A 12,044-nucleotide genomic window follows, 5' to 3' on the forward strand; every position below is an offset into this window, starting at 1 on the left:
GATTTGAATCCCACTTTTTACTATTTTTCTCCCATTATTATACAAAAGTTACAGTACAGATGTAGGATCTTAATTTGATCACCCTGTTGCAGGAGAATGTTGTAATATATTTGAAGTTTAAAAAGGCTTTCCACATAATAATTCAAATTTTCTGTTGCTGCAGGATAATTTTCCTGCTGTAGCAATCTGGCTCAAATTAAGATCCTACATCTGTATATGTGCGTATAACCAATCTGAATGAGACTCTCACCTTTTGTTCTGTTTTACAGGGGGAAGGGGAACTGGTCTCAATACAACATGAATACAACATTGATGGGAAAGGTAATGTTGTCTTTCAATAAAAGTGACATTTATGCAAACAAGCCTCATCAGACCATTGAGTTAAAACAGTCTCTCCATTTCTTATCTATGTCACACAGCTGCCAAGTCAATCGAGCTTGAAATCCCACCTCCTCCTAATGCTGTCCCTGGACTGGAATCTGACACCTACATCAGTGTCAAAGGTAAGGAGGGTCCACAGACTCACTCTACCCACACCTCGATAAATGCTTTAGTCAGACTTTCTGCTAGTGTGGAGCATAGACTGTGTGGGGTCTGTAGTACTGTATGTATTTACATTTAAATGTTTTACATTTTGGTCCATGAAATATTATTTCAGACTACGAGTTTTCCCTGACCAATCCCCAGGCCTAGTTTACTACTATAACAGGGAAACCTCTCCCATCACACCCATGTAGGTGGCGTGATGGGAGAGTCAGTGGAGAACTGTCTGAACCTGGGTGGAGTGGACCAGCTCATCTCCCTTCCCAAGGGGTGTGCGGAGCAGACCATGGTCACCATGTCTCCAGCCATCCACGCCATGAGATACCTGGACGCTACGGGACAGTGGATCGACCTAAAGGCTGAACGCAGAGACGAAGCCCAAGCCATGATACAGGCTGGTGAGGGGACACTGGGAGAACTTAAGTTAATCCCTTTGAGACATCTACCCTTGTGGGAATCAAACGGTTGAAATTAATTGATTCTTTGTCTTTCCAAGGATACGGCAGAATCCTGACCTTCAAGAAGCCAGACGGATCCTATGGAGCTTTCCTGTCAACCCCAAGCAGTGTTTGGTTGACAGCCTTTATAGCCAAGGAGTTGTCCCAGTGCAGGGACGTGATACCAGTGGAGGACTCCTACATCCAACAGTCTATTTCCTACCTGGTGTCTAAACAGCTAGCCAGTGGAGCCTTCACTGACCCTAACCCTCTCTATGACCGCACCATGCAGGTAAGAATACTTTATTAATCCATACAAGACGGAAATATGTCTTCTGCTGTACCCAACCCCTCAGAAATACACATTAGGTTGGAGAGGCTGGAGCAGTGGGCAGCCACACAGTTGAGCAGTTTAGGGGTTAAGTGCCTTGCTCAAGGGCACAATGGCAGGAGTTATTGTCTTTCTAGGATTTGTCATTAACAACCATCTAGTAGTCGACTCAAATATCGTCAGATTCTTTCCGCCTGTGCTGGGTAACAATCCCACCCCTATAACCTTTAAGTACGACCCAAACGTTCTTTATGTACGGACCATCCAGGTACCATACCATGCAATACAATATTATGTCTTTACCTGTATGCTATCTCTCCATTCCCTCACCGCAGGGTGGAGTGGGAGGGTTTGAGGGAGATGTGTCCCTGACAGCATTCGTTCTGATAGCCATGAACCACGCTGTGCCACTGTACCCTGAAGGACAAGGCTCAGAAATGGTAATACATAATTCAACTAAGTCATGGACTTAACCTTTACATCACCTAACTTATCATCACTAACTTAACCTGACTTACTAAAAGTTGTGGAATTATTATCCCAAAGGGGCAAGTTGGTTTTGCAGCAATATCATCCAGAATAAAGCAACATGCCTTTTTGTGTCTGTCATGATAAAGCACATTTTTGTGTCTATTGTGATCATGTTTAACTAATGCATATTGCTATTTCTAATGCTAAATCTATCCACCATTCCCATGTGTTAGAGGCAGGCTATGGAGAAGGCTAAGGCCTACCTGGAGTCGAAGCTGGACTCGCTTCAGAGGCCCTTCTCTGTAGCCATCACCTCCTACGCCCTCTCTCTAACCTCCCCTGGCAGAGACGCTGCCTCCATGGCTCAGACCAAACTCAGGGCCTTGGCACACAGTGACAATGGTCAGTACCTTGTTACTTTACTAGTCATCTAGATCAGAAGGGCTATGGGTTGCCTAGTTGTCTATTTAAGAAGGGCTATATTCATCTAGCACAAGTGTGTTTATACTGTTTTAACTAATTCCTTTGGACTTCAACCTGCTTTGATTAATAGCGCCTGTAAATTATTACCGGTAGTGGCTGGAGAAAAAGTCAGGATAAGGTCTTCTGGGTAGTTATTGATTCCCTGGTCTGTATGAACATTGAGGGAAGGTAGACATACACAATGACAACATTTAAACAGCAGAGGGTGTCAGATTACTGATTATGTCTCCTATGCAATGTTATATGGCTAAGGACGTAGCTGCTAAACATACTGTATATCTCCCCTGCAGAAGCAGATACATGTCACTGGGAGGCCAGTGATGCTCTGAGGCTGAGCGGGGAGACGAGGGCCAATCAGGTGCCCCAGGCCCAGGCCATCTCCGTGGAAACCACGGCTTACGCCCTGCTCCAGACCGTGGCGGAGGGAGACATGCCGTACGCGACGTGCATCGCCCGCTGGCTCACTGAGCAGAGACAGTACGGAGGAGGGTTCCGCTCTACACAGGTAGTTACTGTAGGACAAGCCACCAGTAGACAGACAGGTAGTTACTGTAGGACAAGCCACCAGTAGACAGACAGGTAGTTACTGTAGGACAAGCCACCAGTAGACAGACAGGTAGTTACTGTAGGACAAGCCACCAGTAGACAGACAGGTAGTTACTGTAGGACAAGCCACCAGTAGACAGACAGGTAGTTACTGTAGGACAAGCCACCAGTAGACAGACAGGTAGTTACTGTAGGACAAGCCACCAGTAGACAGACAGGTAGTTACTGTAGGACAAGCCACCAGTAGACAGACAGGTAGTTACTGTAGGACAAGCCACCAGTAGACAGACAGGTAGTTACTGTAGGACAAGCCACCAGTAGACAGACAGGTAGGTACTGTAGGACAAGCCACCAGTAGACAGACAGGTAGTTACTGTAGGACAAGCCACCAGTAGACAGACAGGTAGGTACTGTAGCATTATGATTGGGAGCTCGGAGTTATCACTGACCACCTGACCTGACCTGGAAAAACTCCTGGCCCTAGTTATATGATTCTCTTCTTTTCTTTTTCTTGTCTTTCTCTGCCCCCTCCTCTCACTCTTCCCTTCTCTCTTTCTTTCTCTGTTCCCTCTTCTTTCTCTCACTCTTCCCTTCTCTCTTTCTTTCTCTGTTCCCTCTCCTTTCTCTCTCTCTCTCTCTCTCTCTCTCTCTCTCTCTCTCTCTCTCTCTCTCTCTCTCTCTCTCTCTCTCTCTCTCTCTCTCTCTCTCTCTCTCTCTCTCTCTCTCTCTCTCTCTCTCTCTCTCACTCCCTCTCTCTCTCTCTCCCTCTCTCCAACAGGATACAGTTGTAGCTCTTGAGGCTCTAGCTAAGTACAGTATCAAGGACAATGATGTTCAGGACTTGGACCTTAATGTTGAGATGTGTTACCAAAACGGCCGCAAGCAGAGAGTTCATCTTACGAAGCGTAATGCCCTGACCCTATCTGCCTTCCAGGTGAGATTGAGTTTAGAATTCAAGCAGTGGTCTGATTTACCTCTCTCAAATGCTGTTTTACATCTACTAATCTCTGTGTCGTCTGGTTTGTCTGGGCAGGTGGACCCAGGAAGCCAGATCACTATTAACACAGAGGGGAAGGGAAACGGGACCTTATCAGTAAGTAAATTCAGTAAATACATTTTAAAAGTAAATGATGATGATTCTAACATTGTAAGACTGTCTGAATCTCAACGGATGTGTCCACAGTGCTTGTTTTATGTCATCAGGTGGTCCAGACCTACAGGACTCTGGAGAGGATGGACTTGTTTTGTGATTTATACAGTCTCAATGTCTCGGTGGAGGGAGAGGTCAAGTACAGAAGTAAGTTTGTCAGAATGCATCTATAAACACTAAACACATTTGCTGGAGTGCTGCTTGAAAACATAAAACACTATTCATTGTCAGTATAAATGTGTAATGTTACAGAGAAAGCGGATGATGGTCCTGAGCTGGACGACTATTATAACTATGAGTCTGAGGGGGACGGGAACCCTAGTGATGAGCCAATGAGCAGGGTGGAATGGTTTGACCTGCGCACACGCAGGAAGAGACACGCCCCACAGGAGGAGGAGAGGGAGAACTCCCTAGTCTACACTGTGTGTGTGGGGTGAGTACAGGTGTGTGTGCATGTGTGTACATTGTGTGTGTGTGTGTGTGTGTGTGTGCATGCATGGGGTGGGATGAGCGGAGAGACATGGTTCTATCTCTCCTCTCCTACAGACTGACCAGTGGTAATTCTACAGGCATGGTCATTGTGGACATCTCCCTTCTCAGTGGACTCAAACCTAACATGCAGGATCTGGAGGAGGTACAGTAGGCCTGCATTTAATGTTGATTTACATTTTTTACATTTACCAGACACTCTTATACACAGTCAGTGCATTCAACTATGGGCTCGATTCAATCCGTAGCGCTGAAGTTCCGCCATACAGCGCAATTGAAATTTGAAGACAATGTTTCCGCGTTCGTGGAGACTGCATTCATGGTAAATGCTGCATGTGCAGGAAAACTGAAATCCGTTTTACCTCATTTCTACCAGCATATCACCTGTGCAACTAGAGGCAAAAGAAAACTCTAGTTCACCTTTACTCCACACACAGAGACGCATACAAAGCTCTCCCTCGCCCTGCATTTGTCATATTTGACCATAACTCTATCCTCCCTGATTTTTGCTTACAAGCAAAAACTCAAACAGGAAGTACCAGTGATGCGCTCAATACAAGTGGTCCGATGAAACGGATGCTAAGATACAGGACTGTTTCGCTAGCACAGACTGGAATATGTTCCGGGATTCATCCGATGGCATTGAGGAGTTTACCACATCAGTCACCGGCTTCATTAATAAGTGCATCGACAATGTCGTCCCAACAGTGACCGTATGTACATATCCCAACCATGGATTACAGGCAACATCCGCACTGAGCTAAAGAGCTGCCGCTTTCAAGGAGCGGGACACTAATCCGGACGCTTATAAGAAATCTGGCTACGCCCTTAGACAAACCATCAAACAGGCAAAGCGTCAATACAGGACCAAGATCTAATCGTACTTCATCGGCTCTGATGGTCGTCGGATGTAGCAGGGCTTGCAAACTATCACGGATTGCAAAGGGAAACCCAGCCGCAAGCTGTCCAGTGACGCGAGCCTACCAGACGAGCTAAACACATTCTATGCTCGCTTCGAGGCTAGCAACACTGAACCATGCATGAGAGCACCAGCTGTTCCAGACGACCATGTGATCACACTCTCCATAGCCGATGTGAGTAAGACCTTTTTAAACAGGTTAACATTCAAAAGGCCGCAGGTCCAGATGGATTACAAGGACGCGTACTCAGAGCATGCACTGACCAGCTGGCAAGTGTCTTCACTGAAATGTTCAACCTCTCCCTGACCCAGTCTGTAACACCTACATGTTTCAAGCAGACCACCATAGTCCCTGTGCCCAAGAATGCCTAGGTAACCTGTCTAAATGACTTTCACTCCGTAGCACTCACATCTGTAGCCATTCAATTCTTAGAAAGGCTGGTCATGGCTCACAACAACACCATCATCCCAGACACCCTGGACCCACTCCAATTCACATACTGCCCCAACAGATCCACAGATTACGCAATCTGTATTGCACTCCACATTGCCCTTTCCCACCTGGACAAAGGAACACCTACGTGAGAATGCTGTTCATTCACTACAGCTCAGCGTTCAACACCATAGTGCCCTCCAAACTCATCACTAAGCTAAGGACCCTGTGACTGAACACCTCCCTCTGCAACTGAATCCTGGACTTCCTGACGGGCCGCCCCCAGGTGGTGAAGGTAGGCAACAACACATCCGCCACGCTGACCCTCAACACGGGGGGCCCTCAGAGGTGCGTGCTTAGTCCCCTCCTGTAGTCCCTGTTCACCCACGACTGCGTAGCCGTGTACGACTACAACACCATCATTAAGTTTGGTGACGACACGACGGTGGTAGGACTGATCACTGACGAGGCAGCCTATAGGGAGGAGGTCTGAGACCTGGCAGTATGGTGCCAAGACAACAACCTCTCCCTCAACGTGAGCAAGACAAAGGAGCTGATCGTGGACTACAGGAAAAGGAGGGGCGAGCACGCCCCCATCCACATCGATGGGGCTGTAGTGGAGCAGGTTGAGAGCTTCAAGTTCCTTGGTGTCCACATCACTAAGGAATTATCATGGTCCACACACACCAACACAGTCGTGAAGAGGGCACGACAACGCCTCTTCCCCCTCGAGGCTGAAAAGATTTAGCATGGGCCCTCAGATCCTCAAAATGTTCTACAGCTGCACCATTGAGAGCATCTTGACTGGCGGCATCACTGCTTGGTATGGCAACTGCTTGGCATCCGACCGCAAGGCGCTACAGAGGGTAGTGCGTATGGCCCAGAACATCACTGGGATCGAGCTCCCTGCCATCCAGGACCTCTATACCAGGCGGTGTCAGAGGAAGGCCCTAAAAATTGTCAGACTCCAGCCACTCAAGTCATAGACTGTTCTCTCTGATACCGCACGGCAAACGGTACCGATGCACCAAGTCTGGAACCAACAGGATCCTGAACATCTTCTAACCCCAAACCATAAGACTGCTAAATAGTTAGTCTGGGTAGCGATTGGCAAACTATTTAACTATCTACATTGACCCTTTTTGGACTAACTCTTTTGACTCATCACATACGCTGCTGTTTATTATCTATCCTGTTGCCTAGTGACTTTATTCCTACCTACAGTGCATTCGGAAAGTATTCAGGCCCCTTTACTTTTTCCACATTTTGTTACGTTACAGCCTTATTCTAAAATTGATTAAATTGTTTTTTCCCCTCATTAATCTACACACAATACCCCATAATGACAAATCAAAAACAGGTTTTTATACATTTTTGCAAATGTATAAATAATAAAAGACGGAAATATCACATTTACATACGTATTCAGACCCATTATTGAAACACCTTTGCTGTGATTATAGCCTTGAGTCTTCTTGGGTGTGACTCTTGGCAGACCTGTATTTGGGGAGTTTCTCCCATTTTTCTCTGCAGATCCTCTCAAGCTCTGTCAGGTTGGATGGGGAGCGTCGCTGCACAACTATTTTCAAGTCTCTCCAGAGATGTTCGATCGGGTTCAAGTCTGGGCTCTGGCTGGGCCACTCATGGACATTCAGAGACTTGTCCCAAAGCCACTTCTGCGTTGTTTTGGCTGTGTGCTTAGGGTCGTTGTCCTGTTGGAAGGTGAACCTTCGCCCCAGTCTGAGGTCCTGAGCGCTCTGGAGCAGGTTTTCATCAAGGCTCTCTCTGAATTTTGCTCCGTTCATCTTTCCCTCAATCCTGACTAGTCTCCCAGTCCCTACCGCTGAAAAACATCCCCACAGCATGATGCTGCCACCACCATGCTTCACCGTAGGGATGGTGCCAGGTTTCCTCCAGACGTGACGCTTGGCATTCAGGCCAAAGAGTTCAATCTTGGTTTCATCAGAACAGATAATCTTTTTTCTCATGGTCTGAGAGTCTTTAGGTGCCTTTTGGCAAACTCCAAGCGGGCTGTCATGTGCCTTTTACTGAGGAGTGGCTTCCGTCTGGCCACTCTACCATAAAGGCCTGATTGGTGGAGTGCTGCAGAGATGGTTGTCCTTCTGGAAGGTTCTCCCATCTCCACAGTAGAACTCTGGAGCTCTGTCAGAGTGACCATCGGGTTCTTGGTCACCTCCCTGACCAAGGCCCTTCTCCCCCGATTGCTCAGTTTGGCTGGGCGGCCAGCTCTAGGAAGAGTCTTAGTGGTTCCAAACTTCTTCCATTTAAGAATGATGGAGGCCACTCTTCTTGGGGACCTTCAATGCTGCAGAAATGTTTTGGTACCCATCCCCAGATCTGTGCCTCGACACAATCCTGTCTCTGAGCTCTACGGACAATTCCTTGGCCCCCCTGGCTTGGTATTTGCTCTGACATGTACTGTCAACTGTGGGACCTTTATATAGACAGGTGTGTCCCTTCCAAATCATGTCCAATCAATTGAATTTACCACAGGTGGACTCCAATCAAGTTGTAGAAACATCTCAAGGATGATCCATGAAACCCGGATGCTCCTGAGCTCAATATCGACTCTCATAGCAAAGGGTCTGAATACTTATGTTAATAAGGTATTTCTGTTTTTTATTTTTAATAAACCTGTTTTTGCTTTGTCGTTATGGTGTATTGTGTGTAGATTGATGAGGAAAATGTTTTATTTAATCAATTTTAGGAATAAGGCTGTAACGTAACAAAATGTGTAAAAAGTCATAGGGTCTGAATACTTTCCGAATGCACTGTATATGTACATATCTACCTCATACCCCTGCACATCGACTCTGTACTGGTACCTCATGTATATAGCCAAGTTATCGTTACTCATTGTGTATTTATTCCTCATGTTATTATTTTTCTATTATATATTTTTTTACATTGTTGGGAAGGGCCCGTAAGTTAGCAGTTCACTGTTAGTCTACACTTGTTGTTTACGAACCATGTGACAAATACGATTTGATTTGATATTTCGGCTCAATTGAAAATTACCTTTAAATTTCAATCGCGCTGTAGTGCGGATCTTTAGCACAACAGATTTAATCGAGCCCTATGTTTAGTAGGATAAATAGAGGTCCCGTGTAGCTCAGTTGGTAGAGCATGGCGTTTGCAACGCCAGGGTTGTGGGTTCGATTCCCACGGGGGTCCAGTATGAAAATATATGCACTCACTAACTGTAAGTCGCTCTGGATAAGAGCGTCTGCTAAATGACTAAAATGTAAAATAAAACAACCACTTATCACAGTTATTACAAGTAGACCCTTCTTTGAAATATCTGCTATTAGCAGAAGAAAACAAATGTTGTCAAACTATAGAATTTCATGTATTTTTATTTTTCTCTCCTCTAGAATGTAAAGGGTACTGAGAAATACATTGACCATTATGACATCGCCCCAAATAAAGTGTTCCTCTACTTCGCTGAGGTAAGACCTCTTGTATCCAAAGCCATGACATCAATGAGCATCAGCTATGACTACTGTACAACTCATATAGAATGATTCGCAAAAGAGTCCTCTCGTCCCTCTGACATTGTATTGTTGCTATGTATTCCAGATCACAGAGGAACCACAGTGTGTAGAGTTCCGGGCCAAACAGATCAGTCCCATGGGCCTGGTGCAGCCTGCTGCTGCTGTGGTCTATGACTACTACAATCCAGGTATACCACCATCTTTAGTTTAGGGTATGTTATGTCTATGGTTGTAAGGTATCTGGGAGGTCCATGGGGCTGGTGCAGCCTGGTCAAATGTAGCTCACAGTAAAGGGAATAGGGTGCCATATGGGACGCAGCCATTGTCTGAGTGACTAATGCTGAACTATGTCCCTACAGAGAGGAGATGCACTGTGTTCTACAGCTCACCCCAGAAGAGCAACATGATCTCCAAGATCTGTCAGGACAATATGTGCTCCTGTGCAGAGGGTATGTGCACTCCTTACAGCTTGTATTTTCAGGACAGAATATATATATTTGTATAGCGTCTGAACTATTTTGTACTATTGTGAACTATTCTGTATCTATTTTTATTTGCATTGTCTCAGGTGGCTGCCCGAAGAAGAAAGTAACTTACAGTAAAGACATGAAGAAAGAGACTCGCAGGAGCTTTGCTTGTTTCTCTCCTACTGTAAATTATGGTGAGTTTATACCTCTAAGCCAAATATGATCTTCTTTCTAATGTGCTGTAGTCGGTACTAACACCACTTCATGTTGTCCTTCTGACAGTGTACATCATCAAGGTTGTCAACTCATCCGATGACGGAGTCTTTAAACATTATACCACATTAGTGACCAAAATCCTACAGACAGGTGAGTGTTCTACAATATTACAGTCTGCATCCCAAATGGTAGACTATTTCTTATAGTGTACTACTTTGGATGGGCCCTGGTCAAAAGTAGTACACTATATAGGGAAAAGAGTGCCATTTGGTAAGTAAACATTCTCTTGAAGTATAATTTCCTTTCCATTCTTGTTGTGCTGGTTCTCTGCTACGCCAGGTAAAGATGTGATGCAGACTGGAGCAGTGAGAGACATGATCAAACGTAAAGCCTGTGATGAGTTTGACATGAAGACTGAAAGTAACTACCTGATCATGGGGAGAGATGGGACGATCTCTGACACCACTGACCACAGTGGGAAGTAAGTGATGGGATGCGTCCCAAATGGCACCCTATTCCCTATATAGTGCACTACTTTTAACCAGGGTTCATAGGGCTCTGGTCAAAAGTAGTGCACCATGTTATAAAAATAATAATAATTAGGTGGGTGTTATTATATGTCCTGTTTCACATGTACAAGTGTGTACTATACGCATGTGTGAATCGTACATTTGTTTTTTGCATATCTCAACTCCCCCTGAGACACCTTCGGAGGGTGGTGTCATGGCCAGGGTCAAAAGTAGTGCACCATGTATGGAATAGGGTGCCATTTGGGACATAACAGTCTTCCTTTTCAATTAACTATACAGTATGTGTAAATATATTGTAAGACAACATTTATATAATACATGGAATCATCAGGTAAAAAATACAGCATAGAGGATATTTATTACAATATTGTTGAATTGAGATATTGTAAAAGTCTATCACTACTTGGGCCCTAGATTGTGATTTCTCTATTGGGAAATGTACAGTATACAGTTGAAGTCGGTAGTTTACATACACTTAGGTTGGAGTCATTAAAACTTGTTTTTCAACCACTCCACAAATGTCTTGTTAACAAACGATAGTTTTGGCAAGTCGGTTAGGCTTTAGAAGCTTCTGATAGGCTAATTGAAATCATTTGAGTCAATTGGAGGTGTATCTGTGGATGTATTTCAAGGCCTACCTTCAAACTCAGTGCCTCTTTGCTTGACATCATGGGAAAATCAAAAGAAACCAGCCAAGACCTCAGAAAAAAAATTGTAGACCTCCACAAGTCTGGTTCATCCTTGGGAGCAATTTCCAAACGCCTGAAGGTACCACGTTCATCTGTACAAACAATAGTACGCAAGTATAAACACCATTGGACCACGCAGCCGTCATACCGCTCAGGAAGGAGATGCGTTCTGTCTCCTAGAGATGAACGTACTTTGGTGCGAAAAGTGCAAATCAATCCCAAAACAACAGCAAAGGACCTTGTGAAGATGCTGGAGGAAACCGGTACAAAAGTATCTATATCCACAGCAAAACAAGTCCTATATCGACATAACCTGAAAGGCCGCTCAGCAAGGAAGAAGCCACTGCTCCAAAACCGCCATATAAAAGCCAGACTGCGGTTTGCAACTGCAAAGATCGTACTTTTTTGAGAAATGTCCTCTGGTCTGATGAAACAAAAATAGAACTGTTTGGCCATAATGACCATCGTTATGTTTGGATGAAAAAGGGGGTACCTTGCAAGCCAAAGAACACCATCCCAACCGTGAAGCACGGGGGTGGCAGCATCATGCTGTGGGGGTGCTTTGCTGCAGGAGGGACTGGTGCACTTCACAAAATAGATGGCATCATGAGGAAGGAAAATTATGTGGATATATTGAAGCAACATCTCAAGACATCAGTCAGGAAGTTAAAGCTTGGTCGCAAATGGGTCTTCCAACTGGACAATGACCCCAAGCATACTTCCAAAGTTGTGGCAAAATGGCTTATGAACAACAAAGTCAAGGTATTGGAGTGGCCATCACAAAGCCCTGACCTCAATCCTATAGAAAATGTGTGGGCAGAACTG

The 12,044-nt window shown here is 45.1% G+C and overlaps 1 protein-coding gene across 1 annotated transcript in view; it reads left to right on the plus strand.

Annotated features, from left to right (window-relative positions):
* Positions 1-12,044, plus strand: part of LOC311105380 (complement C4-like) — a 29,011-nt gene that overhangs the window by 13,922 nt on the left and 3,045 nt on the right. The window contains exons 22-39 of the mRNA XM_084147519.1: positions 270-321; positions 420-503; positions 738-941; positions 1,040-1,272; positions 1,647-1,751; positions 2,016-2,184; positions 2,556-2,770; positions 3,590-3,745; positions 3,845-3,904; positions 4,015-4,108; positions 4,214-4,394; positions 4,508-4,595; positions 9,198-9,272; positions 9,403-9,505; positions 9,677-9,766; positions 9,886-9,978; positions 10,067-10,150; positions 10,340-10,481. Of these exons, the coding sequence (XP_084003645.1) occupies positions 270-321; positions 420-503; positions 738-941; positions 1,040-1,272; positions 1,647-1,751; positions 2,016-2,184; positions 2,556-2,770; positions 3,590-3,745; positions 3,845-3,904; positions 4,015-4,108; positions 4,214-4,394; positions 4,508-4,595; positions 9,198-9,272; positions 9,403-9,505; positions 9,677-9,766; positions 9,886-9,978; positions 10,067-10,150; positions 10,340-10,481 (2,228 nt within the window). The remainder of the gene's footprint in view (positions 1-269; positions 322-419; positions 504-737; positions 942-1,039; positions 1,273-1,646; positions 1,752-2,015; positions 2,185-2,555; positions 2,771-3,589; positions 3,746-3,844; positions 3,905-4,014; positions 4,109-4,213; positions 4,395-4,507; positions 4,596-9,197; positions 9,273-9,402; positions 9,506-9,676; positions 9,767-9,885; positions 9,979-10,066; positions 10,151-10,339; positions 10,482-12,044) is intronic.

This window comes from Coregonus lavaretus (genome assembly GCF_964263955.1).
Source record: "Coregonus lavaretus genome assembly, chromosome: 30".
NCBI classification, from domain to species: Eukaryota; Metazoa; Chordata; class Actinopteri; order Salmoniformes; family Salmonidae; genus Coregonus; species Coregonus lavaretus.